This window comes from Oryza sativa, chromosome 2, assembly GCF_034140825.1.
Source record: "Oryza sativa Japonica Group chromosome 2, ASM3414082v1".
NCBI classification, from domain to species: domain Eukaryota; kingdom Viridiplantae; phylum Streptophyta; class Magnoliopsida; order Poales; family Poaceae; genus Oryza; species Oryza sativa.
The window spans coordinates 5,791,627-5,818,502 of record NC_089036.1 but is presented as its reverse complement, the minus strand read 5'-3'; the positions used below and the strand labels follow the sequence as shown (position 1 = coordinate 5,818,502).

Below are 26,876 nucleotides of genomic sequence, written 5' to 3'. Positions count from 1 at the left end.
TCCGAAAAATTTATCGGAATTTCCGAAATTATAAAGGCCTATACCATAGTCTATAATTCCTCCCCAGTCCAACCCAAATCAACATCCTAATTCCTAAGTCACTCAATTCAGCCCAATCCAATACACCCAATTCAAACTTGAGAATTGGACTTATATGATTGTGTTTTATGATGTAATGTTGATATTTGAGACTTGATAATTGGATTTGACATAGTTTAAAGATTAGTTTGAGGGGTTTTTTATTCCGATAAGTTTTCATTACCGTATCAGCGTTGGACCGTTTTCGGTTTTGACAATATTTGATTCCATTTTCGTATCCGGGGTTTCCGATTCCGAAAAAAAATATGAAAACAAAACCGATAAAGGTGGTTTCCGTCCATTTTCGTACCGTTTTCATCCCTACTTAGGGCCTCTTTGAGTTATAAGAATAAAAAAACAAAGGAATAGGAAAAACACATAATTCCGATAGGAATACAAGTGTAAAACGGAGGATTGCAAAACACATGAATGATTGTTTGATTCGATAGGAATGCATGTGTAAAACGGAAGATTGCAAAACACAGAAGTGATTGTTTGATTGGACCGCAGAAAAACACATGAATCGGATGAAAGAGATAGACTAAAGTATTTTTTCCAAGATGCTGAACCTCTTGCTAGGTTTTCTCCAAAACCGTTTTATAGGATTTGGAAAACCCCAATCCTCTAAATCAAACCCTTTGATTGAAAGGGGCACTTAGTTTGTGAATTCCAAGTTACTTCTACCACGTAACAATATTAAATTTGACATGTTTGCGAAACAAGAACTAATAGAGAGTGTACGTTTGTAATTAAGCATAATTTCACGGGTACGACTCAAACATATTTGAAAACATGACCAATTATGCCACGAACAGCCAAAGCAACACCCACCTTAACATCAGCAGCATCGACAGCGACCCAAACAAGCACGAGGATTATGATCTGATATTTTTCGTCGCGTATCAGCCAAAGACGGGGGCCAACGTCAATCACCCGACGGACGGTCCAGATCACGACGTGACACGCCCGGTTTCTCCTCGCCCAAAACACGTGTACTACCCCGACTATACGAGCCATCCATGAGGGGACCACAACGAGACCCCACCTGTCAGTGACACACTTGCCCTGGCACGGCACGGCGACGCGCGACGCGGCCCCGCGCAGCCGCCGACACGTGGGCCCCATGGGAGGACGAGGCCCCGGGCAGCCGCCGACACGTGGGCCCCACGGGAGGACGAGGCCCCCTTTGACCCGCCTCGACGTCGGTGCCGCCGCGTGAACCTCCTCGTGGGCCGAGGCGAGACGAACACGAGAGAAAGACGAAGAAAAATAAAAACCTCCAAAAAAAAGAAAAAAAAGGGAGAAAAAACGCCGCGGGTTGGATTAAAGAGGTAGGTTTTGATGCTGGCTTAAATCTCACCCCGTTTCGTGCGATTTATTTATTTATTATCTCGTCGTCTCGTCTTCCTCCCTCCTCCGCCTGATCGAGATCGCTTCTGCTCCAGCCGCCGCCGCCGCCGCCGCCGAAGTCCGCAGGTGCGAGGACGCCGACGAGTCTCCAGAGAGCAGGTGCGTGCGCGTTCTCCCTCCCCTTCTTCTTCTCCCGCTCGGTTTGTTTCGTTCGTTTCGGGTGATGCGCTTTAATTTGCATGTTTGATCGATTCCTGTTCGTGGAGACGGGTTGGATTGGGTGATCGGTGCGGGAGGAGGGGGGCGGATTCACGGAATCGAGGGTAGATTTGTGCAATTTTTGCGGGCGATGATGGCGTGTCTCCCTCCCCTGGCTATCTCCTCCGTGTGTCGAATTTTTTTTCTTGCGAGCATTAGCAACGTCTCGTTCGCGCGCGGTAGGGTTTGTGGGGGGAGAGGTCCCCGGCGTCGAGATTCGTGCCGCCGTTGATCGTTCGACAGCTGTTGCATCCGATTCGATGTGGGTGCGCGCCGCAGGGGAGGGGTGGGGCAGAGCTGGTGGTGGTTTTTTGCTCTTGGAGCCTTGGATGAGTGGGGGCATGATCCTTGTTGTAGAGTATAGGGACTTACAGCTATGGGTTTGTGGATTTTTTACTGGTACATATCTTCTTTAGTTGCAAGAGAAAAGTGATAGCTATGTTGGCTGTGGGTTTGTTGTGTGCTCTGAATTTTTTTTTAGGCTTTTGTAGTTTGTCTTATGTGATTACCTTTGACTGTCACTCATTTTAAACTTTTCTTGTTTGTCATACTAAGTAAGGTATAAGTCATGCTTAGATGAAAGTATGAAACCATGTCTAGTCATCGATGTTATGTGCTATTAAGAAATAAATAGGATTTAGCACGGTGAGCGCGTCTGGATATGTGTGCGGGGCTGTGGCTGCCAACGCGCAACGCTCGGTTATGATGTGCTATCATGCTGTGCACTGTTCATGATACGGTCCATCTGCTGACTGGGGCTTTGATGCCCTGAAGGACTAAACCTAAAGAGGATTTAGATCTTTTTGTTCATCTCCATGATGCATTGCAGTGCACCACATCGAATGTATACAAGAAAGCTGGTCAGCCAAACTGGGTGGTGGCTAACTTTCACCTTGTCAAGGCCAGATTACGTCATCCTGAAACTATAGTAGTGCATGCAAGTGTGGTGAATCAATACAGCACACATGCCATGGAATCTATTGTACCCATGGTGTGCGCAACTGCGCATCCAACTTATAACAATATATAATTAAAGGTTTGTGTACTGTAGTGTTGCTCTGTTTTGGGTAGATGCCTTCATCCTAGCCCATACGTGTGCCTTCCCATTGCTATGTGGGTAATGGCGCAAGACACTTAGTTAAACCAGATCTATGCTCGTGCAATTGTTCTCAGTGAGGAATTAGTGCATGAACGACTAGGAAACAGATGTGCTCTGCAGTCTGTCTTTGGAATCTACAGGCCAAGATACTCCATGCAAGATTTCAAGTGCAACTAATCATTCAATTTCTAGGAATAAGAGCATACTTTAAGTCTTAAACCAATGTTTGCAAAAGTGAGGACAGCGTATGATTGTTTATGACTGTTTGACTATTCTGTGAGCTCCAATGAGGTCCGGGTAGGTGCCGCATGGCATGAATTTTTGTTGTTTATATCAAGTTCAACTGGTGTTCATATATATCGTTCATATATCCATGACACGCTTTCCTCACCCACATAGGGGACTAGTGCTTTACATTGTGGAATCTGTATCCCTGTGATCACAAGCAATTTAATTTTTTAGTGAAATCAGAAGCAGTTTAATACCTCAAGTTTATATAAATGGTGATTTGATCCCACAATTGACTATCTACCAAGATTTAAAATCATATTCTGCTACATATAGTCGAACGCTAACATGGATTTTTAGTTTGCACTTTGTAGTTTATTAATGTATACCTAGTAATTTCCCATGTAGAACTCAGGTACTTAGAAGCTTAGTCATGTTTTAGCCGCACCAGTCAAACAGATACTTTTGACAGTGGGACTATTGCTGAAGATTTTTGGTGTTCTATCAGTAGTACTCATACTGGTTTTAGTACGCTTATTAACACAAAAGCTAAAAGGCTTGAGCTGTTCTTCTTGGTTGTGCAAAAGCAGAGAATCAAAGCATGTTAGGTTATCAAGTGATCGCTTCCTTTGGAGTTTGGTCATGGTCATGCATGGAAGCACTTCCCTAGGAGAGAATCCAAGCTAGCTTTTGGCCCCTCAGTTTTTTTCCCAAGGACTCCATGATTTGTATTTGCTTCTGCTTTCACTTCACCCAAGAGAATGGAATGGAAGAGAAGGCATATCATCCTATGGTTTTGAAACCTACATATCCCCTCCTGGCATCTACTATCAGTCTACCACCAGTGCTAGTGCTAGCAAATATAGTACAGTGACATAATAGAAAAAATAGATAGATGAAAAGCAAAAGTAAATCCACTGATGTAAAGCCTCAACCTCAAGGATGAGCACAAGTAAAGGGGCAAGGAAACAACAGAAGAGATGCAAAACACAACCGGAAATAAAAGGAGGTGAAAAAGAATTCTAAAGAGGATGGTCACTGGCACCCTTGAAGACTACTGCCTCTTGATTTCTCTATCTTTATTGAAATTCATGCATTATTATCAGTTATGCATCAGGCCATCTCTATTTGCTTTCTGCCATCATGTTCATCTTGGGTTGTGAAATGAAGGTTAATTTAAGATGATGGGATCTTTCTCTGTTTTCGGAAATTCCTTCTCAATGTTTCCTCTTATAAAAAAGGATAAAGCCAATTGCTCACCACTTACAGCTCAGCAATCCATTATGTCTGTCTTGATTTCAAGTGGTTCCTTTTCTTTCACTTACCCCTGTCAGCAGTATTAACTCCCTGTCAGTATGCTTTGGGTTTGCATTAGACAAAATTGCACAACTCTATTATGGATATGACTAGAGGGCTAGAGGCTACTATTTTTAGTTAATATGAACAAAGTTGTGTTTCCGTAGCACCTTATTGTTGATAAGAGAGGGAACACAAGGGGCCCAAAGAGGTGCTTGAATTTCTGAAAGGTTCCGAGGATGTCCTTCCAAACAAATAAGCTCAGGCAATGACTGAGCAAAAGTGCATCAAGTAACTGATAGTTATCAAACTTTTATTTGTTACTCTTGTCAACATAAGAACTATATTAATTAATCCCAATCTCAGAATAAATCTTATTCACTGTGAGATATTCTCTCTGAAGAAAAAAGAGTTTCGTTCGGTAGATTTAACTTTAGTTGAGATGATACTTCTTTCATGGTTTTAAACTAGTGTAAGTTTTGCTTTGTAACTTGCACATCATGTCATTTCCATGTAGATGTTCACCTTGTAGGTATGTTGACAAAAGTTTTATGCCCCTTTCTATCCTTGCATCTCGAATATTCACATGGTCTACAAGATCATGGATCAATTCATGCTTGTTCCTTCCTATCCAAAATTTTAGCCAGTCTATTTGTAATCTATAAAAAAGTCACACTTCATTTGAGCTCTGCTTGATATCTATTTTTTTTGGTCTATACTGATTTATTTCTGCCATCTTAATTAGTGACAAAAAATGCTTTAGCCGGTTAATTATGCTTACACCAGAGTCATGGGATTTTTCCTAGTTTAGATAAACTGTTCTATGTTACACTAACGGATGGTTGATTTGCTATTTTGGCGGATAATTCACCGGACATAGTTTTAGGCTTGAGCCGATGTGACCGTTTGTTGGAATGGATGCCATGGAATTTCCTCAATTATTGCTAGTGAAAGAAGGCAAAGTTAGCATCGAATATAAGGGATGAGAATAGCTTTTTATAGTTGCAAGAATGGATAGTTATATAGCAATAGATATAGCATAAGTTCAGAATGATAACCACCATTCTTGTCACCTCATAGACTTGCTCTTTTGAGACCTCACAGATTAACTCATTTAGGTCTATATCCATTTTCTCGTAGAATCAATAATAAGTGCTGCTTTTACACTCTGCTTCTCTTCTTTTCATAAGTTTGGTGTAATGCTTGAAATAGTTGTGCAAATGCAGTATTCTGGTTCCATCACACGTGTGTGGATAGCTCTGGAGCACCGGTAGCACAATTGCACAATTCAGTGTGATACGCTGCATTATTAGGCATAACTAATTAGATTTTGCACTCTTTTAGAATAGATATGGTTTGCCTTGCCATTTTGGAATCTGCTAAAGAAGAGGGTGATGTGTTGGCCCTTGGAAAATTGGAATGTCAGGAATTCTGTCTCACAACAGTTAACACAGCAGGCCTCAACTGCATGTCTAACCAAATATGTACCTATTCTTGATGTGAAACTATACATTCGCTGTCCATAAAGTTCCTGATATGTCAGTCTCGGGTGAACACAGATTAAATATCATGTGGTCCTGACTCGTCTCAGTTATCCTCATTTGATTGGAACATTTGAACTAGATACAATCAAATCAAAACCCTCAGGATCACCCTTTTATTCTCTGAGACTTAATCTGAAACTATTTGTATCTCTCTTATCAAAAGCAGAAAAAGGTCAGTCAATACTCAAATTAGAATCTTTGCCATTTTTAGACATGAAACACTTCTTGATTCAGCCATGCTTGTCCAAAATTAAATATCGACCTAAGCACAATAATTCAGGACCTAATTTCGAGTCTTTTCTTTTTCCTCTTGAAACCATGATGTGTCAGTTTCAAGAATATTGGTTATCACTAGCTCCAACACTGTGAATCAGTCTTTTACTTGACCTGAAGATGTACAATCCTTTTCATGTGGAAATTTGGGAAATGTCAAACGCACCAGTCTTGCAAAACTGTTTTCTCATGAGACCAATAACTTTTGACTCAAGCTGTACTTAAAGAACAAAAGGAGATATCTAATTGAGTGTAGATTTATTTCTAAAAATTTCCAGTCTGATCTAAAGTCCCCTCTTATTGTTGGTCCATAATGCTCCCTGAAAACAGAAATAGTGGATAATACTTGTACTAACCATTAGCTCCATTTTTCTGAAATGATTTTCTGTTCTTCCTCTGACATTCCATATTAGCTTTGGTGGCTTTGGTTCTATATGTATTTTGCTAAAAATATTCTGGTCGAATAACCACTGTTACATAACTAATTGCATCTTAATTTCCTAAGCACAAGAATATTGCGCACTAGTGCCATCCCTCCACCCCATGTCTCAAAAGATGTTGCCAAGGCAGGCAGAGATGCAGGGTAAAGGAAGCATTCAAACTCCCCATATTTCTTTTGCCCTTTAATGGCTTTCTCTTCTTTTCTTTAACTCCCCTCTTCTTTCTAGTTTTACGTGATTCTCTTGTTCTTCGCGGGCCAAAGTGCACCAAAGAACCAAAGGCACAAAGATAACCCGCCCCTCGGTTTCAGCAACCCCTGCCACCGCACTATAAATACCCCTGCACATTAGCACCTCGCTGCATCACCCTTTCACCTCACAGCATTTTCCACCTTAGAGCTCACCAACACAGCAGCTGATACTTGTTTAGGTAACTGAGCTTCCTGTTAGTGTTTGTTCATTTGTTTTGTATGCATGTAAGCATGTTGGTTGTGGTTTTCCTATTTCTTGAATGCAAAAGGTTTTGCAAAGAGAGAACAGCTGGGTTATCTTATAAGTCAAGTGTGCTTCTGGGCTTCAGTTTGATCATTTTTTCTTCGCCCTTGCTCTGATCCAATAATCTTTAATGAGTGGTACATTGTTGATGTGCAGGGTAAGACAAGATGAACAGGAAGCCAGGAGACTGGGACTGCAGGGCGTGCCAGCACCTCAACTTCAGCCGCCGGGACCTATGCCAGCGCTGCGGCGAGCCGCGTGGCGCCGCTGATCGCGGCAGCGGTGGTGGCGGTGACTACGCCAACTTCGGCGGCCGTGGTGGTTCCTCCTTCGGTGGAGGCTTTGGCACTGGCTCTGATGTCCGCCCAGGTGACTGGTACTGCAACTGCGGCGCGCACAACTTCGCCAGCCGCTCCAGCTGCTTCAAGTGCGCTGCTTTCAAGGACGATGCTGCCGTCAACAGTGGCGGCGCTGGTGCCTTTGATGGTGGGGACATGTCGCGCTCGCGGGGCTACGGCTTCGGCAGCGGCGCCGTCCGCGCCAGCCGCCCTGGCTGGAAGTCTGGCGACTGGATTTGCACCAGGTGCGTGTCATCACTAGTTAGGCTATCCTTTTCTTTTGGTTTTAATATCTGTTTGCTTTAGCAAATCAACTATTCATAGCCAATATATGATTTTTCCCAGCCCTTATTATGGTATAAGACAGTACATGGCATGGATAATTTACATGGTTAATTTAGTGGTAGTTACGGACTTTTGAAAGCTTGTAATATTTCTCCGTACCATTTTTGCATATTAGGGGGGGGGGGTCCTGTTTCTTCAGAAGAGACAGGAGGATCAACTAATTATGCTGCCTGTCTTCATTCAATCATTCATGAGAAAGCTAGTGGTTCTGTTATGCTGCACGAGAATATTAGTAGCTTATGTATAGTACCGTAGTTGTAACTAGAGGTATTCATCCATGGTTTTCTCAATCTGTGGAAAACCGGAAGTAGTTGAGATGACACTATATTTATCGTAGCATGCGGCAAATTGATCAGTATGGCCTATTTTTGAACAGTTTCATTCAAAATCTGAATGAACGGCCCTAGGCCTCGAGTATCACTGATGATGTGGTCGCTTTAAATATTATACTGATAAGCGAAGTGTCTATGTCACATTTTTAGCTCCCTGGCAACTGTAGCAGCATAGCATGTTCCATACATCTCCAATGCTGGATTTGCATAACTTCGCAATATATGTGTCTAATAATGAACTCTGCTTTCTGTTAACTCTTGTATTTTCTATGTTTGATCACAGGTCTGGATGCAATGAGCACAACTTCGCCAGCAGGATGGAGTGCTTCAGGTGCAACGCACCGCGGGACTCCGGTAGCGCTATGACATACGAAAATTACTTGTAAATTATCGTGAATCTCCCCTTGTCTCCTGCCTCATGTCATGATCTGATCTCGTGCGTGTTATGCATTTGCAGGCACTGAGGTGTAATTTGCCGTACGTGTCCGATCGATCTGGATCCGATGAGGCTTGCAGCAGTGACGACGAGCAGCAGAAGCAGCGTTAAGAGTTGTGATGTCTACATAAGAAGAAGAAGAAAGTAGAATGCAAAAGAAATCTCCCCATGGTTTTACTAGTTTTGTTTCTTCCCGTTTTAGATTTGGTTCTGATTCCCATTTGGGAGGACCCGTCGACCCCTGATTATCTATGTTTTACCCGTTTTATTTCCTGTTTCTTTCGGCATGTTTGCTCTTCGATCGAGTCGTGTAACCCGAAACGCTTGCGCTTGAGAAGTATTATTATTATTAACTAGTATGTTGCTTCTTAATTAATTGCCCTGCTCGATCGTGTTCACTTCATTATCCAATTGTTTGTTTGATGTATTTGTTATATGCATTTTAGTATCTAAAAAATGTTATCTTATCGGACAGTAATGGGATAACCAGAAGTGTACTGCGAATGCGAAATGTCAAAGCGGGATATTGCAGTACCATAGTTTGGTTGGGGGACAATGCCATTTGCAGAAATCAACTCTTGTGGATTTAGAGATGTGCCTAACTGTTAGGAGCAATCAAATAAATGCATTTTTTGTCCTTCAAAATTGATTATGGTCTACTTTGGAATATAATTTTTTTTAGAGAGATTGTTTTTCTCCAGGGCGGCGTAAACCGGCCGAAGTTTTTTAGGGAGATTACTACGAATTGACCAACGAAATCCCATGTATTCCTAAGAATCCTTTATATTTGAGCCAGTTGATGCCAAGTATAGCAGAAAACACAGATAAAATTTACAATGTTTGCACGTGAGATCAGCATTATATAGAGATAAAATTCAGTAAGCGTGCGTGTGAAATCTATGACATTCGGAACTAGTAAGGTATGGCAAACTTGGACATAGCTACGTCCGGTGCGCCGTCACATGTAGCCGCACTAGTATACAAGTATATTGTAATAGTAAGTACTCTTTTTTCTACTACTACTAGCAGTAGTTGTACAACTCTTTACAAAACCTTGCGCCAGCACGTGCGCGGAACACCACTACCGTTACGGTGAAACTAGACCCGAAGTCCAATGTGGAGGGGGACACATGCATGATCAAGGGTGCATGGGTGGTGAAACTTCACTGTCAAAAAGTTTCAAAGTTGCATTGGATGCCCTTGAGATGCACTCACTGATATTGCCTCGCTCTTGTCTTTACTCCCGACTACTCCTCCTCCTCCTCCTCCTCCTCCTACCTCTTTTCTTTTGCAAGTAAAAAAAAGAAAAGAAAAAGAAGCAGCAGCAGCAGCAGTGCCATGCATATGCAGCGTTTGCTGATATGCATGAGGAGACGAGGATCCCTGTCCCTGCATGCTGCTGCTGCAGTCAAAAGATGGCTTCGCTCGCCGTCGGCAAAGCCATCTGAGCTGAGCTTTATACGTGGCCGCGCGCACGCAGCAGCTTTGGCTCGCTGCGCTGCGCCGGCCGCGTCGCCGCGCGCTTGCGTTGCGTCTCCGGCCACTTGCTTTAGCTTCGCCAGCTTTTATCGTGTCAAAGGCGGCGCGGCGCGGTTGCGAGAGCGATCGATCGATCAGCTCGTTGCTGCGGCCGGCCATTTGCCTTTGGAGTTTGGAGATCAACCACCGTCTCATGTGTATGTGCTTTATTATCGGGAAATGCTAAACGACGGTATGTATATATCCCGTTTAAATGGGATGATATATTTGAGGTAGTATCGTCCGATACCTCATAAATATCGGTTTATATCTCGTTCGAACAGAATGTTATCTTCTAGATATTGTCTGATATCTGGTATATACATCGGTTGATACTCACATTTTAGACGATACCGTCCGAATGAGATACCGTCATGTAGCATTTGTGCTAGGTTAGCAAGACGGTGGTTGCATATCAGCATGTGTGTATGTATGTATGTATGTGGGTGGTCCCGTGGGCCGTGGCGGCCCAACAGTTAACGGGCCTCGCACGTGAGCCGGGAAGTCGGTCTCGGCTCGCACGCACGCCGCGGATCGGAGAGCATCTGCTGCTCGCCTCGCTGCACTCCGCGAATTTTTTTTATTTATAATTTTTTTTATTAAAAGTTTTACAAAAATAATTTTCCATTTTGAAAATTGACGGAATTAGTCGCCTACCGCCCTCTGGGAGGGCGATTTTTAAAAATCGCCCTCCCAGAGGGCGGCGAAAATGACGTGGCAGCCGGCCGTTCGCTCTCGGGCAACGGCCGTCAACGAAATTTGCAGGCGGCCCCCTTGCCGCCCTCCGCTAGGGCGATTTTATACTGTGCGGGGGGCCGCCTGCAAATGGGCGGCGAGGGGGGGCATGGAATTTTGCAGGCGGCCCCCTTGCCGCCCTCCGCTAGGGCGATTTTCTACTGTGGGGGGGCCGCCTGCAAATGGGCCGCGAGGGGGCATGGAATTTTGCAGGCGGCCCCCTTGCCGCCCTGGGGGAGGGCGATTTTGTACTGTGCTCTATATTTTTTTTAATAAATATCAATAGTTATCAAATCTTTTTATATTGAAAACTATACAAGATTAAAATCTCCAAGACTGGTAAAATACAATTTTATTATTTTTTAGGGCATATTTGGATTGTTACCGTACAAATATTTTGTTAGTGCCAAAATATAAGCAAGTTTTGGCACTACCAAATATTTGGTAAGGTAAAATTGCATTTGATCATATTTGGTTTGCTGCCAAAATGTAAAATTGTAGTGAAAAATGTTCTACATAATCTCAAATCTAGATTACGTATTACCAATGAATAGGCTTCCATTTTCGTGTGTGGTGTGCTAGTGGGAAAGAATATATGAAGAGGTTGCCTTCAGATTGTCAATTATATAGCGTCGTTTTCACTGCAATATATGTGAACTCAATGAGATACATTATTCATTAGATGTGACAAGACGATCACGCGTGGGCGTGATTCACTTTATGTCAACAGGCAGCGCCGAAAGTTGATAGTGATAACTCGAGGTGCCGCTTTTCATGTGTGCTGTTGTGGACTGTGCGCGCTACTAGATCTGACACTACCGTGAAGCGCCGAAAGTGTGTTGTCGTGAGTATAAGTTGTTCTAGCACCATATGAATGAAAAGAACTATGTAGACGAGACAAACACAAGTAGTACTGCAGTAGTAATAGCAAAAATAGTACTGCTTTATAAGTTTGTAAGCCAAAAGAAACGGTCACATAAGGACTGAAGAGGTAGAACACTACTGACGAGGCCTCTTACCCCTATCCCTCCTACCCTGCGCCCTAATGTGCCCCTGGGAGTACGTGAGTCGGTCCGGGGGTACGGCACGGCCAACCCGTCCTGCCTGTACAGGTGTGATCTCTGGCTGCTCCTGAGTGTGCGCCTCTGGAGCTCCTCCAAGCTGAGAGGAGCCTAGGACGTCGTGGTGGTGTGCACCATGCAAGTCGTCGTCGTAGAACTGGCTAGTAGGACCAGTCCTACCGGCGTGAGACGAAGAGGCCCCAGTACCGAAGATCCCGGCTGCAAATCCTGCTGGACAAGGACCATCAGTTTCGTACAAGTATTTAACAGTAGTAATAAAAAGTAAAGTACCGTGTGGGCGAGGGATCGACGCTCCGTGAGAGGAAGAGCTGGCGAACGCGCTCGAAGAGGTGGCGAACGCCCCTGCGGAGCTCGTGGAAGCGCCGGTCGTGCCTGCGAACGCGCTCGAAGGCAGACGAGGTCCTGCGATGAGGAAACGTGCAGTTAAAACATGGTGACATATTCGTGCAAAAGCTGAAACAAAAATGAACTAATATCTGGGCTGAACTGTACCGTGCGAAACCGGTGCTGTAGGTCGCACTGCTCCGAAGCTAGGGGCGCTCGAAGGCAAACGAGGTCCTGCGAGGATGGAACATCAAGTTATGACGGGGTGATGTTTTCGTACAAAAACAGGAACAAAACTTAAGAAACCTCTGGGCTGAGCAGTACCGTGCGAAACAGGTGCCGTAGGTCGAGGTCCTGCTCCGACGGTAGGCGCGCGAGGCCGTGGTTGTACCGGACCAGCTGGAGGTACGACGTCCACGGCGTTGCGACAGGAGAAGACGCGCATGACCGCACGCATCTTCTGCTGCATCCGGTCGAAGGTCACCCTCTGCTCAACGTCAGTCAAGTGCAAACCTCTGTTCAACCTCACTTGGACTGCGGTGATATCGGCACTGATATCCCGTGCGGCATCAGCCTATGCAAGATGGAAATAAAAAATTCAGTAGTTGTCCTATATTATGCAAGATAAATGAAATAATTGTAAGAAGTAATACAAATTGGACGTACCGCCACGAAGTAGTCTCGGTCACGGTGCGTGGGATACGCGTCCGTGACAGCGGCAACGTGCGGCTCTGGGGCGTCTGGAGTGAAGGTCACACGCGCACGAGTGCGAGGAAGGTACCAGCCAAGGTAGTCACGGTAGTTCTCCTCCGTGTGTGGGAAGAGCTCGTTGATCACCTCCTCTGTAGCTAACACCCAGTCGTCAACGTACTGCTGTACACGTGGAGCCCAAAGTGCGCCTGCCAGCTGTCCCCGTCGAGTCAACCTGTGAAGAGAGTTAAATTATATGGCTCGATGATGTATTTATCATAAAAATTTAGAAATGAACAATCCGAACTCACGAGTGGTCGGCAGGGAGGACGGTCGGCTGCACGTTGCCCGGAAACACCTGCCTAAGTCCGAACTGTCTCATCACACGCTGCGGGCAGTGAGGCTCAACGAAAATGTCGAACACCATCGGCAGGATGGTGAGCCAGTAAGCCTGGTCGCGTGTGCACAAGGACGAAAGTCCTAGCGGTGCTCTCGCAGCGACGGCCTCTTCTGTGTACGGCTCCCAGATGACGTCGCTCGGCTGGAGACGGTCAAACTCGAACACGAAGTCCGGGTAACCACGTCTCACCTGGACGTGAGCGTAACGACGCTGCAATAAACATGATCGGAATTAGACATGTTATGTGAAGAAAAAAAAAGAAGACGACTGATAAACTTATAACGCAGCGAAGTTGCACTAACCCCACGTCGACACCAGTAAGTCCCCATCGTGGGACCGTCCTCTGGCCACTGCGCGCTGCGACCAACCCCGTAGGGTGCGCTGTCCACCACTGGTCGACCTATGGCAAACCTCTCGGCTGCCCAAAGCTGAAGCAACATAGGGCAGCCAGCGATGATCGCTCCCGCATCAGTCTTCGTGCACGCCTCACAGAGGGCACGGTACGTGGCTGCTAGCACGGCAGAACCCCAGCTCCACTGCGGCACGTCCTGTGGCTGAGCATCCGCGATGGACCGTGCGTAGTGGACCAGCCGGAAGTCCACAGCGTGCCCGTGGGTGCTAGTGAACATCACCCACCCGAACAACCACAACAGGTACGCCTCAAGGGAGCGTCGGACCGAGTAATCATCAGCGTCAGGGTGCAGAAGGTCCGCCTACAATTAAGAATGAAATGTTAGTACAAAACAATCATCCGGTCGCAAATAAGCATGTATGATAATAAACAACTTATTTACTTACAGTGAACTGGAGCAACCAAGCCTTGCTAGGCCCGACTGTAGAGTACGGAGGAAGGGTGTTGGCCGGTCCTAGGTGTGGAAGGCGCATCACCTGCTCGAAGCGCGCAGTGATATCCTCCTTCCACCCAAAAACACCGTCCACGGGACCAACTGGTGCTCCCGCCAGCGGTAGCCCGAGCAGGTACGACACGTCCTGCAGTGTCGGAGCCATCTCCCCACAGGGAAGGTGGAACGTGTGCGTCTCAGGTCTCCAGCGGTCTACAAGAGCGGCAAGGAGTGACCGGTCTGCATCCCACCGCTTCGCTGGGTCACGGTCGTCCGCCGCCGCCTCAACAAGCCTACAAAGTGGTAGAAGGCCTGCCGCACGCAACCTGTATAGAGCAAACTTCAAACATAAGTACAACACAAAGCAAAGTTGAGTTGAAATGTAAACATACGCGTACCAAGGAACGTGACGGGGGTCGACACGCAACCACTCGCGCGACGTGCGTGGACGGAAGGTGCCGAGCTGTGCACCCTCAACTGCTGACAGGAACGAGCGGTGGTTCCTGTCAATCCCACGGTTCAACAGCGCCGGTGTGTCGTACGCCATACCTGCATCAAATAGGTTGATCAGAAACATATAAATAATTAGTTCAACATAAGTAATAAATGTTCATAAGCGAATGACTCACACATATTAAACAAGAGTACAAACAAACAAAAGTGTTTAGTCCGAACACTCATCACGATAACATTATGATACAACACCGAATAGTTCGCAATACTACTTGTACAACAATAGTCGGAGGTACTCATTACAACAACATTGAATTGAAATTACACGATAGAAGTATTTAGTCCGAACACTCATTACATCACAACAGTATTTTATTTCCTAAATCGAAAGCATTGTTATACCATGGAATCGCCTGCTGCACGACGACGCCTTGGCCTTGCGCGCCTGCTTGTTGTTCCTTCACCAGGTGGTCGCCTACCATCACTTGCCTGTCCAGATGGACTAGCATCTGCGCCGCTTGGAACTTCTGCATTCTTCGGGCATTTCTTGTAAGTATGGCCGCGCAGATCACACTTGCTGCAGCGTAAAGTCCTCCCACCTGCTTCTGACTCATCCATATCATTTCTGATGCGTCTAGTTTGGCGTCGACCCTTTTTCACCCTTAACTTAGATGGATCTGGAATATAAAAAACTTGGGCACTCAGCGTTGTGTAAGATCCTGAGATCCCGAACCCATATATCTCCTCACTCCATGTATGAAAGATTGCTTCTTTCCTGAAATAATTTGAGACGTACACATTGGGAGATATGCCACAATCACCGGCAGCAGTAAGAACGTGTGAGCAAGGAAGGTGATGAAGCTTCGGCTTCATACAACTGTAGGTACATCCACCATCCGCCTTCAAGACACATTCCTGCACGACTTGCTTGCGATAGATACCACGCCTGCTCCTATCAACACACATTATTTCATACCGATGCACTTGTGTGCCTTGAGCAACAACTCTATGTCTCTGTGCCTTTTTGATTTTATCTTCCATGTACTTTGTCACTACGTTGCCAAACACTATGTTGTTATCGGCCATGGACGGACCAATTTTCTTGTATCGATCCCTAAAGTACGCTTGCGTGCCGTGAAGGATGAATTCAACAATAGCAACCAATGGAAGTACCCGAACTCCTCGCATTACCCAGTTGTACACCTCTGCCAAATTGGTTGTCATTATGCCATACCGAGATCCATCGGTGTCGAACAATAGAGACCACTTCTCCTTAGGCTCATTCTCAATCCACTGAGTGAAATTTCTGATGGACGACCCTGACCTCCTTCTCATTGTTGGTGGGTCATCATGTAATGCACCAAGAGGTATGGGAGGCTCGTCACCTTCAACTTGTGGTCTGCGAGATTGCTCATCTGTTTGCTTCGTTGTCAACTCATCCAACTTGTCCCACAACTCATTAAATTTCTTCTCTTGGTTCTGTGCACAGAGCCTCTTAAAGAGCTCCATAAGATGCTTGTTCTTGAATTGCTTGTAGAAATTTGCACCCATGTGACGCATGCACCACCGACTCCGAACATCAGGCCACTTAGCTGGAAGTCCCTTCTCATCCCAACCGTTCCGCAAGTAGTCAATAGCCCGCAACATACCCGCATGACGATCATGTATAAGGCAAACGTTGGGCCTCATACGCACCACTGCAATGTGCACTCTCTCTAGGAACCAGTACCAGCTTTCAGTGTTCTCACTCTCTACAAATGCAAAAGCCATAGGTAGAACCTGGTTGTTCCCATCACACCCAATTGCTGTCAATATCTGACCTCGGTATTTACCTGTCATAAAAGTTCCATCTATGCATAGAACAGGTCGACAATGCATAAAAGCATTGATGCAAGCACCCAATGAGAAAAAGGCTCTTTGCAGCACACTCTTTGTTCGATCATCAACCGATGTAAATGTATGTAGGTCATAGTAAGTATTATTATTCCTCTGGGCAATGGTGGCTAACAAACGAGGCAAATTATCATAAGAAGCTTTAAATGTGCCATACCTCATCTCAATGATCTTTTGTTTGGCTCTCCAGGCCTTTGCATAGCTTATGGTGTACTTGAATTTGTTCTCGATGTGCCTAATAATTGATTTTGGTTCAAAGCCAATGTTACCAACAACACTGCTGTACATCTCACTTGCCACAAAAGCTGAAGTGATGTTTCGGTGATACTTCTCCACCCCTTGTAAGTAGCACTTGTGCTCGGTCACAATGCTAACTTTCCAATAATCATTCCATTTACCCTTATATGCATGGACACGCCACGGACAATCTTCCTTCATGCACCTCACTTCATACACATAATTTGTTGACTTGACCACCCTAAACTCTCTCTGCAAGGAAACTGCCCAATGCTTCACCGCCTCCTTCATCTCATCCTTATGAGCATACCTTGCACCCTCAATTACCTCGTTCTCCTTATACTCCCAGGGTACATGATCACCCTCTGATATAACAAGTCCAGAGAAGTCCTCATTTGCCCAATCAGTGGCCATTACATCACCTTCCTCATCGGATGATGCGTCGTCGTCCGCTTCCTCATTATCCGAATCTTCCCTCTCCATTTCATCAACAATTATACGGACTCTCTCCCCCTCATCCGCCATACCCATGGCCTGCTCCTCCCTTGGTTGATTTTCCTCATTTTGCATCGATGGTCCAACAACATCCCCTGCATTGATAGGACCCTCTACATCTTCGGTTTGCATTGAAACATTTATATCTTTCTCTTGTACCGACACAAATATAACGAGGGGCCATGACCGTTCAAAAGCCATTTGCACATACCGTCTCCAAGCAGCAGTGCTGTCCATCGGCATTAGTTCCCAAAAATAACCTTCTGTTGCACGACTCACTACAACTGATACTGACATTGTGTAGACTTCTTGGTCTATTCTAAATCCTCTCAACAACCAACTATAAATTGACTGAAATGTTCTCTCCGCAGGGCTATCGATGCCCTTAGATGTCATTACAAAATCTGACAGATCAACACCATCTGGACCAAATCTAATATTTCCTTCACCGTGAACTATCTGAAATGTGACCTTACTTGACATTGTGCCTGATGAAAACAATAACTGCGTTAACCTCGCATTTCTGTACTACGCCCTAAGTTACATTCTCTACAATATTGTTCTCTAAATTTCTAAAAGTACATTACATTCTCCAGATCAAATTAAACTACATCTTACAATTAACACTACTGTCTATGTCTCAATTCATACTATTATATTCTATGCTCTGGATCTACACATATGTGCTGTGTGCTACAGATGTGCTAAAATATATGGAACTAAAACTAAAACGCAACATATATACTCAAACATAACATATTAGTACAAATGCAAAAGATGTATGGGAGCATACCTGTGATGAAGTGAGCGAACCAGCAGGGCTTCGCCGCTCCCCTTCTGCTGCCCTCCCCTCTCTCTTTCGTTTTTTTTTGGATTTTTAGTGAATATAATGAAATTTCACAGAGGAGGGGCTGGGCTTTATAGGGGGGGGGGGGGGCAAAAATCGCCCTCCCCCAGGGCGGCAAGGGGGCCGCCTGCAAAATTCCATGTCCCCTCGCCGCCCATTTGCAGGCGGCCCCCCGCACAGTACAAAATCGCCCTAGCGAAGGGCGGCAAGGGGGCCGCCTGCAAAATTCCATGCCCCCCCCTCGCCGCCCATTTGCAGGCGGCCCCCCGCACAGTACAAAATCGCCCTCGCGGAGGGCGGCAAGGGGGCCGCCTGCAAATTTCGTTGACGGCCGTCGCCCGAGAGCGAACGGCCGTCTGCCACGTCATTTTCGCCGCCCTCTGAGAGGGCGGCGGTAGGCGACTACTTCCGTCAATTTTCAAAATGGAAAACTATTTTTGTAAAACTTTTAATAAAAAAAATTATAAATAAAAAAAATTCGCACTCCACCGTCCGGAGACGGCGAGCGGCTGACGTGATGTGGGTAGGAAGAACGCGTACTACTTTTCAAATAATCCCCAAATTCCACCTGCTCTCCTGGTCTTCCTCTCAATCCGCTTGCCATCGATCGGCTACCCACCAAACTCCCTCACTCCGCTGAGTGTTTGACCTGCTTCGGCAGCGGCCGCGAGAGCTTCCTTGGGTATAATCAATTCCCCTTTTCCACTCGTAATTGCTGGCTTCTTGCTCGCTATGAATTGCATGTTCTTGATTGGTCTGTGGTTGTGATCCGTCCGTGTTGGTGGTGGATTGGGAGTTTGGGGGAAAGGGGAATGGTTGGTGATGTCGAGGTTGATGAAGGAACGGGACCGGAGGATTCGGTGTTGGAGTTGGTGGCGGCCAGGAGAACGCACGCCATGTGTTCGTCGGATTGTCGCAGCCAGCTCTGAGTATTGAATTCTTGCTAGGGGAGAGATTGGAGCTTCGTTGCTGTTGCTCTAGTGGTTTGTTTGACCGGAAGCGAGGCCATATGGATGCTGTGAATGTTCTTGCCTCGGCGACCCAGCTGGTGTCCGCGATGCTCACCGCGGTCGGCGCGCTGGAGCAGGCGGCTGCCGACTTCGCCGAGGCTCCCAGGAGGCTCCAGGTTCTTGAGGATTTTGTGTCCGACCTTGGGCTGTTGATGCAGCAATCCAAGCAGAAGCACGCGCACAAGATGCACGCGCCGCAGCTCGAGCGTCAGCTCCAGAGCCTAGGCAAGCTGATGGACCAGCTCCATGCCAACATCACAAAGGCGAGGCGGGTGTTGAAGAAAGGCAAAGGGAAGAAGGGCTTGGCCAGAGTTGTGTGGAGCTCGGTGACAGGGGACCCTCTGATGAAGTATGTTCAGCTGATCAGGGATGATCTCAACTGGTGGCTTGAGTTACAGAAGCTAACAGAGAGTGTGGGCAATGTCATAGCGTCTACAGCTAAGAGTACGCCATCCTTGGTGAGAGTCAAGTCGGAGCATGGCTATCCAGTGTCAAAGAAGTGCAGCTATGTCAGGGAGCTGCTTATCAATGATGGTAGTCATCGAGTTGTCCTGATTGTCGGGTTATCTGGTATTGGGAAGTCGTGTCTTGCTCGACAAATAGCTTCTGACCCGCCTGGTAATTTTGTGGATGGTGCAATTGAGCTTAGTTTTGGGCGGTGGTGCAGTAGAGCGGCATGCAATGGTAATAGGGATGAATACCACAAGCGTCTTGTTCGGAAAATATGTAAATTTCTTGTGCAGATTGGTTCCATGACTGTCAATGAGGATGTGGGCAAAGATCTTGAAGATGTCTGTTACTTGCTTCAGACTGCATTGGTAGGAAGGAGCATGCTGATCCTACTTGATGATGTCTGGGAGCAAGACATAGTTGATCGCTTCACAAACCTATATGATAATGATTGCCGGTATCTTGTGACAACGAGGGATGAGGCAATTTATGAGATTGCAGAAGCTGAAAAGGTGGAAATATCCAAAGATGATATCAAAGAAATTGGCAAGGACATTCTTCTCTATCATAGCCTTCTTACTGTTGAAGAGCTCCCGGTATACTCTTCTATTTGCATCTTTCATGGTTACTGAATACTCCTGCACTTTAGCCTATTTTAGTTTTACCTGATAAAATTGTTTTGCACCCTGCAGCTAAGGTATCATCTTCATGTGGATTGTATATGTGTTTACATTTCAACATTGGTTTCGTTTTAATATCCTTCATGTTTAACATGGAAAGTACACAAATATAGTTAGCCAACTATTTATATTCATGTTAGTCTACTTAAAGTAATTAGTTATATGTGTATCTGTCATACAAGAGATGTTCAATATGTAACTTAGAACTTAGAACTACTAAAGACCTAGTTTTATGGGTTTGTATGGTTAACATTCCTGTTCTTTACAGCCTGTTGCGTACGACTTGCTGGATCGTTGCGGCCACCATCCCCTTACAGTTGCTGTCATGGGTAAGGCTCTCAGAAAGGAGACCAGAGTCGAAAAATGGGATAGAGCAATCTCCAACCTTTCCACATATGCAACTTGTGCACCTGGACCGGTTTCATATGTGAATGAGAAAGAAGTGGAAACCACATTGACCATCTTTGGGTCTTTTGAGTTCAGCTTAGAAGCAATGCCAGAAAATTCAAGAAGGTTTTTCATGGTGCTTGCAGCTATCTCATGGGATGAACCTGTTCCAGAGGCTTGCCTTGAATCCATGTGGTCAGCACTCATGCAGGACACTTTATTCCCCCTCGTGGTCTCGAAACTAGTAGAAGGCTCACTCATTATCAAACTGGAAGACCAATCGATGTATCATATGCATGACATGGTTTCGCTTTACCTCGAGAGTAAAACAGACAACGCTGTTCATACTCTTTTGTTCGGTTCATTTCCTGAATATGCTGCATTGGTGTCTCCTTGGCTTTTCATTTTTGGCAAAGAGAGCGCAAAAGAGCGAGCTGAACAGAAGATAAGATCATTATTTTCTTTGCTAGAGTTCATGGAGATAGAGATTTTACTAGGAAGCACCACCCAAGCTCTCATGGAATGCAAATCCATATCTGAATTTGAGGCTAGCAGGCTTCACTTCAGCAAAATACTTAGTCCTCGAATAGCGGAGTTAATTTCTGTGGGGTCAACATCTCTCATTGTTACTGTCACCAAATCTATTACAGTAATCTTTTTCCAAGGAGATTATGCTAAGCTTGCTCAGTCTCTTGAAACAGCAGGTTCTGTGGATAAATTAATTCATGTTCTTCGTGGCTGTGAAGATTCTTCTACTCTAGCCAATGTTTCTACTGTTCTTGCCAAGATATCTGAGCATGTTGATGCTACAACTGCTGATGAAATTTTGGCAACCATTCCTATGGACCAAATTGCGAAATTACTCTCTCCTGAGAATGAAGAATGGCATGAAATTGTGTTTACAACTCTAGCATCTTTGATAAAGGTGGGAAAGTTAAGGGCTGTTGAGACAATGATCGAATCAGGAATTGACAAGAAGCTTCTTGTTCTTCTAGGCAGTGGTTCTGAGATCTCACAGCATCATGCGATTATCATGCTAAAAACATTCTGTGAACTTGGTGCGCCACTTCAGGGGTGCATGGGACCTGGAGCGTTGACTCATTTGCCTTGGCATGCTCGTCTCAGTTTGGAGAGATTTGTTTTATTTGACCAAAATGTAACTCCATCACCAAAGCCTCAACAATCTTTTGAGTTGATTCTTCACAAGATACTGCACAGAGACAACAAAGATAACATTGAGGCGATCCAAGGTTTATTACCTCTCGCTGAGAGGGCTAATGATTCAAGGGTGCAAGATCTCCTTTTGGGAAGCAATATGTCCAATGGGTTGGCACTGCTGCTGCAACGGAGAGACATTGAAAGCAACCAAGTGAGGTCTCACACTGCTTTTCTGGTGATGAAATTAGCCTGCACTGGAGGGGAACCATATGTCCATAGGTTCTTAGAGGCTAACATTGTTCATGAGCTAATTGACATGATGCAGTGCAACATCAACGATCTCCAGGATTCAGCATACTATGCCCTTCACCAGATTATCTTTGCGAAGGGGGGATCACTTGTATTACAGAGATTTTTACAAGCAGGAACCATTGAAAAATTGGTTAACTTGCTTGACCGCAAGTCTTCAAAGACAAAGGAACTAACAATGCAGCTTCTGGTAGACATTGCGGTGGTCGGAACCAAACCTTGCATCGAAAGAATGCTCTCGTCCCAAATCATCGAGAAATTTGTGGCACTCGAGAAAGCAGGTGGGTCTTTCAGTGGAGCGGTATCAAGATACGTGCAGGGGTTGAACATGTGCAAGAACGTCCAGTCTGCTGAGAGATCAGTCATGAAGCAACAGATTCTGAGGAAAGTGAGATCAGAGATAAGAGGTCATGATCTGGAAGCAAGTCTAGTTGCCTCTGTGGAAGCTTGCATTTCTGAAAAAGGAGCCAGCAGCAGGAGGAAAAAGTAGAAAAAATTTCTGCCAAATGCAGCAACTTTAAAAGTATAGACCTGATGGCGCCTGCTGCACACTTAGATAATTTACTCAAAACTAATTCAATAGTGAGATTTCTTCACAGGTTCAACTTTATAGTGTGTGATCGTTGGGTCTTGGACGTAGGTACATCCTTGGTCAGGATTTTAGCAATGACCATCCAAGGAATCGTAAACATCATCAAACCAAATGACACCTGAAGAAGATCCCATTTATATGTATTGCTTTTCAGAAATCCAATCTGATGTATATGATACTGAAATATCCTTGACTGGTTATACCATCTATGCAGGTTGACAACCATTTTTTTTTAGTGCACCGTGGCAATCGTTTCGCTACGTTCGCAAATCATTTCATGGGTCCAAATGCATTTTCATGAGTTGCAAAAACACTTTGGATAATGTTTGGAATGCATAGAATTTTCTGGATCAGCTAGAGTTAAGCTTAATGTTTACTAAATGTTAAACTTCCGTTAAATTTCCACGGTTTTCCTATATGACTATCGGGTGAAATTCTTTTCATCAGTCATCTGTATTAGTTGTAGCTATTATTGCAGAGATGGATCACATCACAACCACTCATCTTGCAGTTGCATTCCTTTCAGATATAGATCCTCTATAGCACTGATGGTGTAGTAGAGGTGGCTGACATATGGGTCTGGATCTATACGTCAGTGTCAGTTATTGCCCCACTAGTACTACGTACAATCCCCGCTGATTCCTTTTTTTTTTTGCCCTCGTCATTAGGTTTGCTTATGCGGAAGTGCTAATGGGCGATCGATCGCCCGGCGACAAGGGTAGCGATCGATCGCCCGGCGACAAGGGTAGCGATCGATCCCCCTTCCCCCTCCCTCCCTCCACCTGGTTTCCTTTTTTGGCACCGCATTATTTTTCTATTTTAGTAAATTTATGCACCTAAAGTTTATACACCTCAAGTTTACACATCTAAAGTTTATACACCTCAAATTTACACATCTAAAGTTTAGAGACCAAAAGTTTATAAGTCAAAAGTTTATATATCCGTTTCAAATTCGAATTTGAATTCAAATATTTTTTTATATATAGTATTTCTATACATCTAAAGTTTATAGGCCCAAAGTTTATAAGTCAAAAGTTTACATACCCGATTCAAATTTGAATTTGAATTATATCGGGATTCAAATTTGAATTTGCATTCAAATATTTTCTATATATAGTATTTTTATGCATCTAAAGTTTATATACCTAAAATTTATAGACCCAAAGTTTATAAGTCAAAAGTTTACATACCCGATTCAAATTTGAATTTGAATTATATCCGTTTAAATTTGAATTTGAATTCAAATATTTTCTATATATAATATTTCTATACATCTAAAGTTTATAGACCCAAAGTTTATAAGTCAAAAGTTTACATACCCGATTCAAATTTGAATTTAAATTCAAATATTAGTTTATAGACCCAAAGTTTATAGGTCAAAAGTTTACATACCCATTTCAAATTTGAATTTAAATTTGAATTCAAATATTAGTTTATAGACCCAAAATTTATAAGTAAAAAGTTTACATACCCATTTTAAATTTGAATTTTAATTCAAATTTGTATGGTGTAGTAGTAAGAGAAGAAGGGGAGGTAAAGTAGTAAGGGAGAAGGGCGGGTGATCGCTTGGGAGGGGAAGGAGCGATCACCTGCCCATTAGGAGTATCCTTGCTTATGTGCTATTTCATCTGTTTCAAATTATAAGATATTTTGGGTTTTAAATATATTTACACATTGATCCATGTATATATTTCATATATGTGTCCAAATTCATATTTATATGGATATCAGGGAATCTAGAAGATAGAAGATAGATGAAGAGTCCAAAACATCTTATAATGTGGAGCTGAAAGAGTACCTTGTTTAATGATAAAAAAATCATTTTTAGGACTGATCTTCTAAATTTCCTATATACATATGCTTACTCCAGCATCTTGAGATAACTAATAAAAACTGAACTATAGGAGATAATTAATAACTATTAAGAGTTTTCAATGCTGCCCTCCTGATTCATGCGAAAAATAAAATATACCCCACATGGAGAGGTTGGTTGGGACTAATGAAAAACACTGTTGTTCATTCGACATGTTAAATTTAGGCCAGCTCAATAGCTGACAAATCTACTTGCTCGCTGTTTCTTCTGATTCTCTGGGTCGTCCAAACTTCAATAATAAAAATATCCGTCGGCTACTTTAATAGTAATATATACTCCCTCCGTCCCTAAATATTTGACGCCGTTGACTTTTTAAACATGTTTGACTATTCGTCTTATTTAAAAACTTTTGTGAAATATATAAAACTATATGTATACATAAAATTATATTTAACAATGAATCAAATGATAGGAAAATAATTAATAATTACTTAAATTTTTTTAAATAAGACGAACAATCAAACATGTTTAAAAAAGTCAACGGCGTCAAATATTTAGAGACGGAAGAAGCATATAGCACAAGTCAAGATTTATGGTTTTGCTTATACATGTGCTTATAAGATAAAATTTAAATTTTAAGATGTAATTTCATGGTCGATTTTTTTTTTCATTGTAAGTATATTCATAAATATTTGCTTTTGAATCGTTAAAAGGGACGTATACCTATAAATTATACTATTATTAATAAGCAGTACAGGTAGGCATAACCAAAGCGAAACACATTGAAAGCGACAATTGGCTGAGACACACAAAAATCCAAACCAAAATAAAGATCATCACGATCCAACTCTATGTGAACGGTCAAAAACAAACAAGATATTTTTTGTGGAAGACTACAAGAAATACAAACAAGTGTAGATTGTCCTCACGAGACTGACAGCTAGGGCGTTCACAGTGCAATGGGTTGGCATTCAGCCCAAACGATCCACGTCGGTGAAGCGAGGAGAATCTACTGGTATCATCTTTTCGCTTAGGTTGCTAATCAGCTAATTTGAATTTTTAACCGGTCTTATCTTTTCGCTTATACTGCTTATCATCCAAAAATTGAATTTTTAACGGTTTTTTTCAATGAAGTTTATTTTTCAGCATTTACTTTTAGATCACTATGAAAACGTATATACAAGTTTTATTCACAAATTTCTTTTCATTTGCAAATATGTCATTATCCGTGAATAAGCCAAACAATAGGGCTCACCAACCTGAAGACCTCGCGTTCAAAAAAGGTCACGAGTTCTTTGGCAAAATCAAGGACGCGTAGGATGAGGAGAGAGCGTCGCCGCTGTGCCATGGAGCAAGTGGTTTCTCCATTGTTCCTTAGCGCGCGCTTGCCCCCGATCCCATATTCACCGCGAGATGGAGGCATGCCGGCGACGAGGATGGGAGCGAGGTTGGTCGATTGTGGAGCGACATCCCAAGTGTATCTCGAGGACAACAACGATGATGCGGAGGTTGCGTCGCCTTGAACTGCTCGTTGCTTGCCGGTATTGTCCCGATCTCCTCGTCCCACTCCACATCCGGCGTCGCCGCCCCGCTCCACGTCCAACGCCGTCACCCCGTGCCTAGGCCGTGCCGCCCCTCGGTCTACTCCGGTCGAAGCTCGTCGGTCACGCCACCCCCTCGATCCGTGTCGGCCAGAGCTCGCCGGCCACGTCGCTCCTCAAGGAGCAGCCAGATCCGCTCAGCAGCGGACCATGCCGGCCCGACCTCATCGTCGGAGAGGGTAGGGGAGTGGAGAGGCGAGGAAGACGAGGTGGTTCTGTTGCCCGTGTTTATATTTAGCAGCAGCATTTCTCAGGGGCAAGCGCCAGCGCCGGCGACTAGTACGACGAGGAGGAGGTTGGGCTCGCGATGGCGCACGTCGTGACGACGGTGTGCGACACCAAGGCGCGGCGGCTTCAGGACTTTGCATGGGCGTGATGGCAAAGCTTCGAGGCATCGACGGTGATCGCGGCCGTGCGGCTTCGATGCGATCGATGGAAGAGATGGGGGAACATGAGGTCTCACTGACATGTGGGTCTCATGCTGACTCAGCTGCCACGTCGGACAAAACAGGGTCAACCAGAGTCAATATTGCCTAAGGATCTTGGGTGATGTCATATATCCGATTTTTTGATTTAGGGACGATTTTGTAATTCGGTGAAAAGATAAGGGATCTCGGATATACTTTTCCCTATCCCAGTAATTTTGACCCGGCTAAATTTCACCCATAGTGAATCCCCATAGTGAATTTCACCCTAGCTAAACCGTATAACAATAATAAGATTACAATATCCTTCACCCATTGCAATGCACGGGCATTTTTCTAGTATAAAAAAACAGAAGAGATAAAAGAGGAAAAGAGATATCTATCTTCTAACTATTCACCTGTGTTCGAGAGAAGAGGAAAAAG

General features: G+C 44.3%; 2 protein-coding genes and 1 long non-coding RNA gene across 8 annotated transcripts; 2 read left to right on the top strand and 1 right to left on the bottom strand.

The window, feature by feature from the left end:
• The first annotated feature begins 1,293 nt into the window (after positions 1-1,293).
• LOC4328666 (uncharacterized) lies at positions 1,294-8,884 on the top strand. 6 transcript variants are annotated; one of them, XM_066307903.1, is made up of 5 exons: positions 1,294-1,409; positions 1,524-1,587; positions 7,218-7,644; positions 8,360-8,430; positions 8,534-8,884. In XM_066307903.1, exons 3-5 carry the CDS (start codon positions 7,229-7,231, stop codon positions 8,545-8,547), a joined length of 501 nt encoding a protein of 166 aa, XP_066164000.1. In that variant the 5' UTR covers positions 1,294-1,409; positions 1,524-1,587; positions 7,218-7,228; the 3' UTR covers positions 8,548-8,884. The 6 variants fall into 6 exon arrangements, with proteins under 6 accessions (XP_066164000.1, XP_015627516.1, XP_015627518.1 ...); XM_015772030.3 differs by having other exon boundaries at positions 8,360-8,458; XM_015772032.2 differs by having other exon boundaries at positions 1,378-1,587.
• A 3,282-nt stretch (positions 8,885-12,166) lies between these two features.
• LOC136355115 (uncharacterized) lies at positions 12,167-12,688 on the bottom strand. Its single transcript, XR_010739196.1, has 3 exons — positions 12,496-12,688; positions 12,340-12,405; positions 12,167-12,249 (listed from the first exon to the last, which is right to left on the bottom strand). It is a non-coding gene; the product is annotated as an uncharacterized lncRNA (long non-coding RNA).
• Positions 12,689-18,606: 5,918 nt separating this feature from the next.
• Positions 18,607-22,849, top strand: LOC4328665 (uncharacterized). The gene is made up of 2 exons (XM_015771332.3): positions 18,607-20,084; positions 20,437-22,849. Exons 1-2 carry the CDS (start codon positions 19,038-19,040, stop codon positions 22,510-22,512), a joined length of 3,123 nt encoding a protein of 1,040 aa, XP_015626818.1. The 5' UTR covers positions 18,607-19,037; the 3' UTR covers positions 22,513-22,849.
• The last annotated feature ends 4,027 nt before the right edge of the window (positions 22,850-26,876 follow it).

Coding starts and splice junctions, on each gene's coding strand:
- LOC4328666 (XM_015772030.3), top strand. CDS start 7,229: ATGAACAGGAAGCCAGGAGACTGGGACTGCAGGGCGTGCCAGCACCTC. Junction 7,645..8,359: donor GGCGACTGGATTTGCACCAG/GTGCGTGTCATC, acceptor GTTTGATCACAG/GTCTGGATGCAATGAGCACA.
- LOC4328665 (XM_015771332.3), top strand. CDS start 19,038: ATGGATGCTGTGAATGTTCTTGCCTCGGCGACCCAGCTGGTGTCCGCG. Junction 20,085..20,436: donor TTACTGTTGAAGAGCTCCCG/GTATACTCTTCT, acceptor TGTTCTTTACAG/CCTGTTGCGTACGACTTGCT.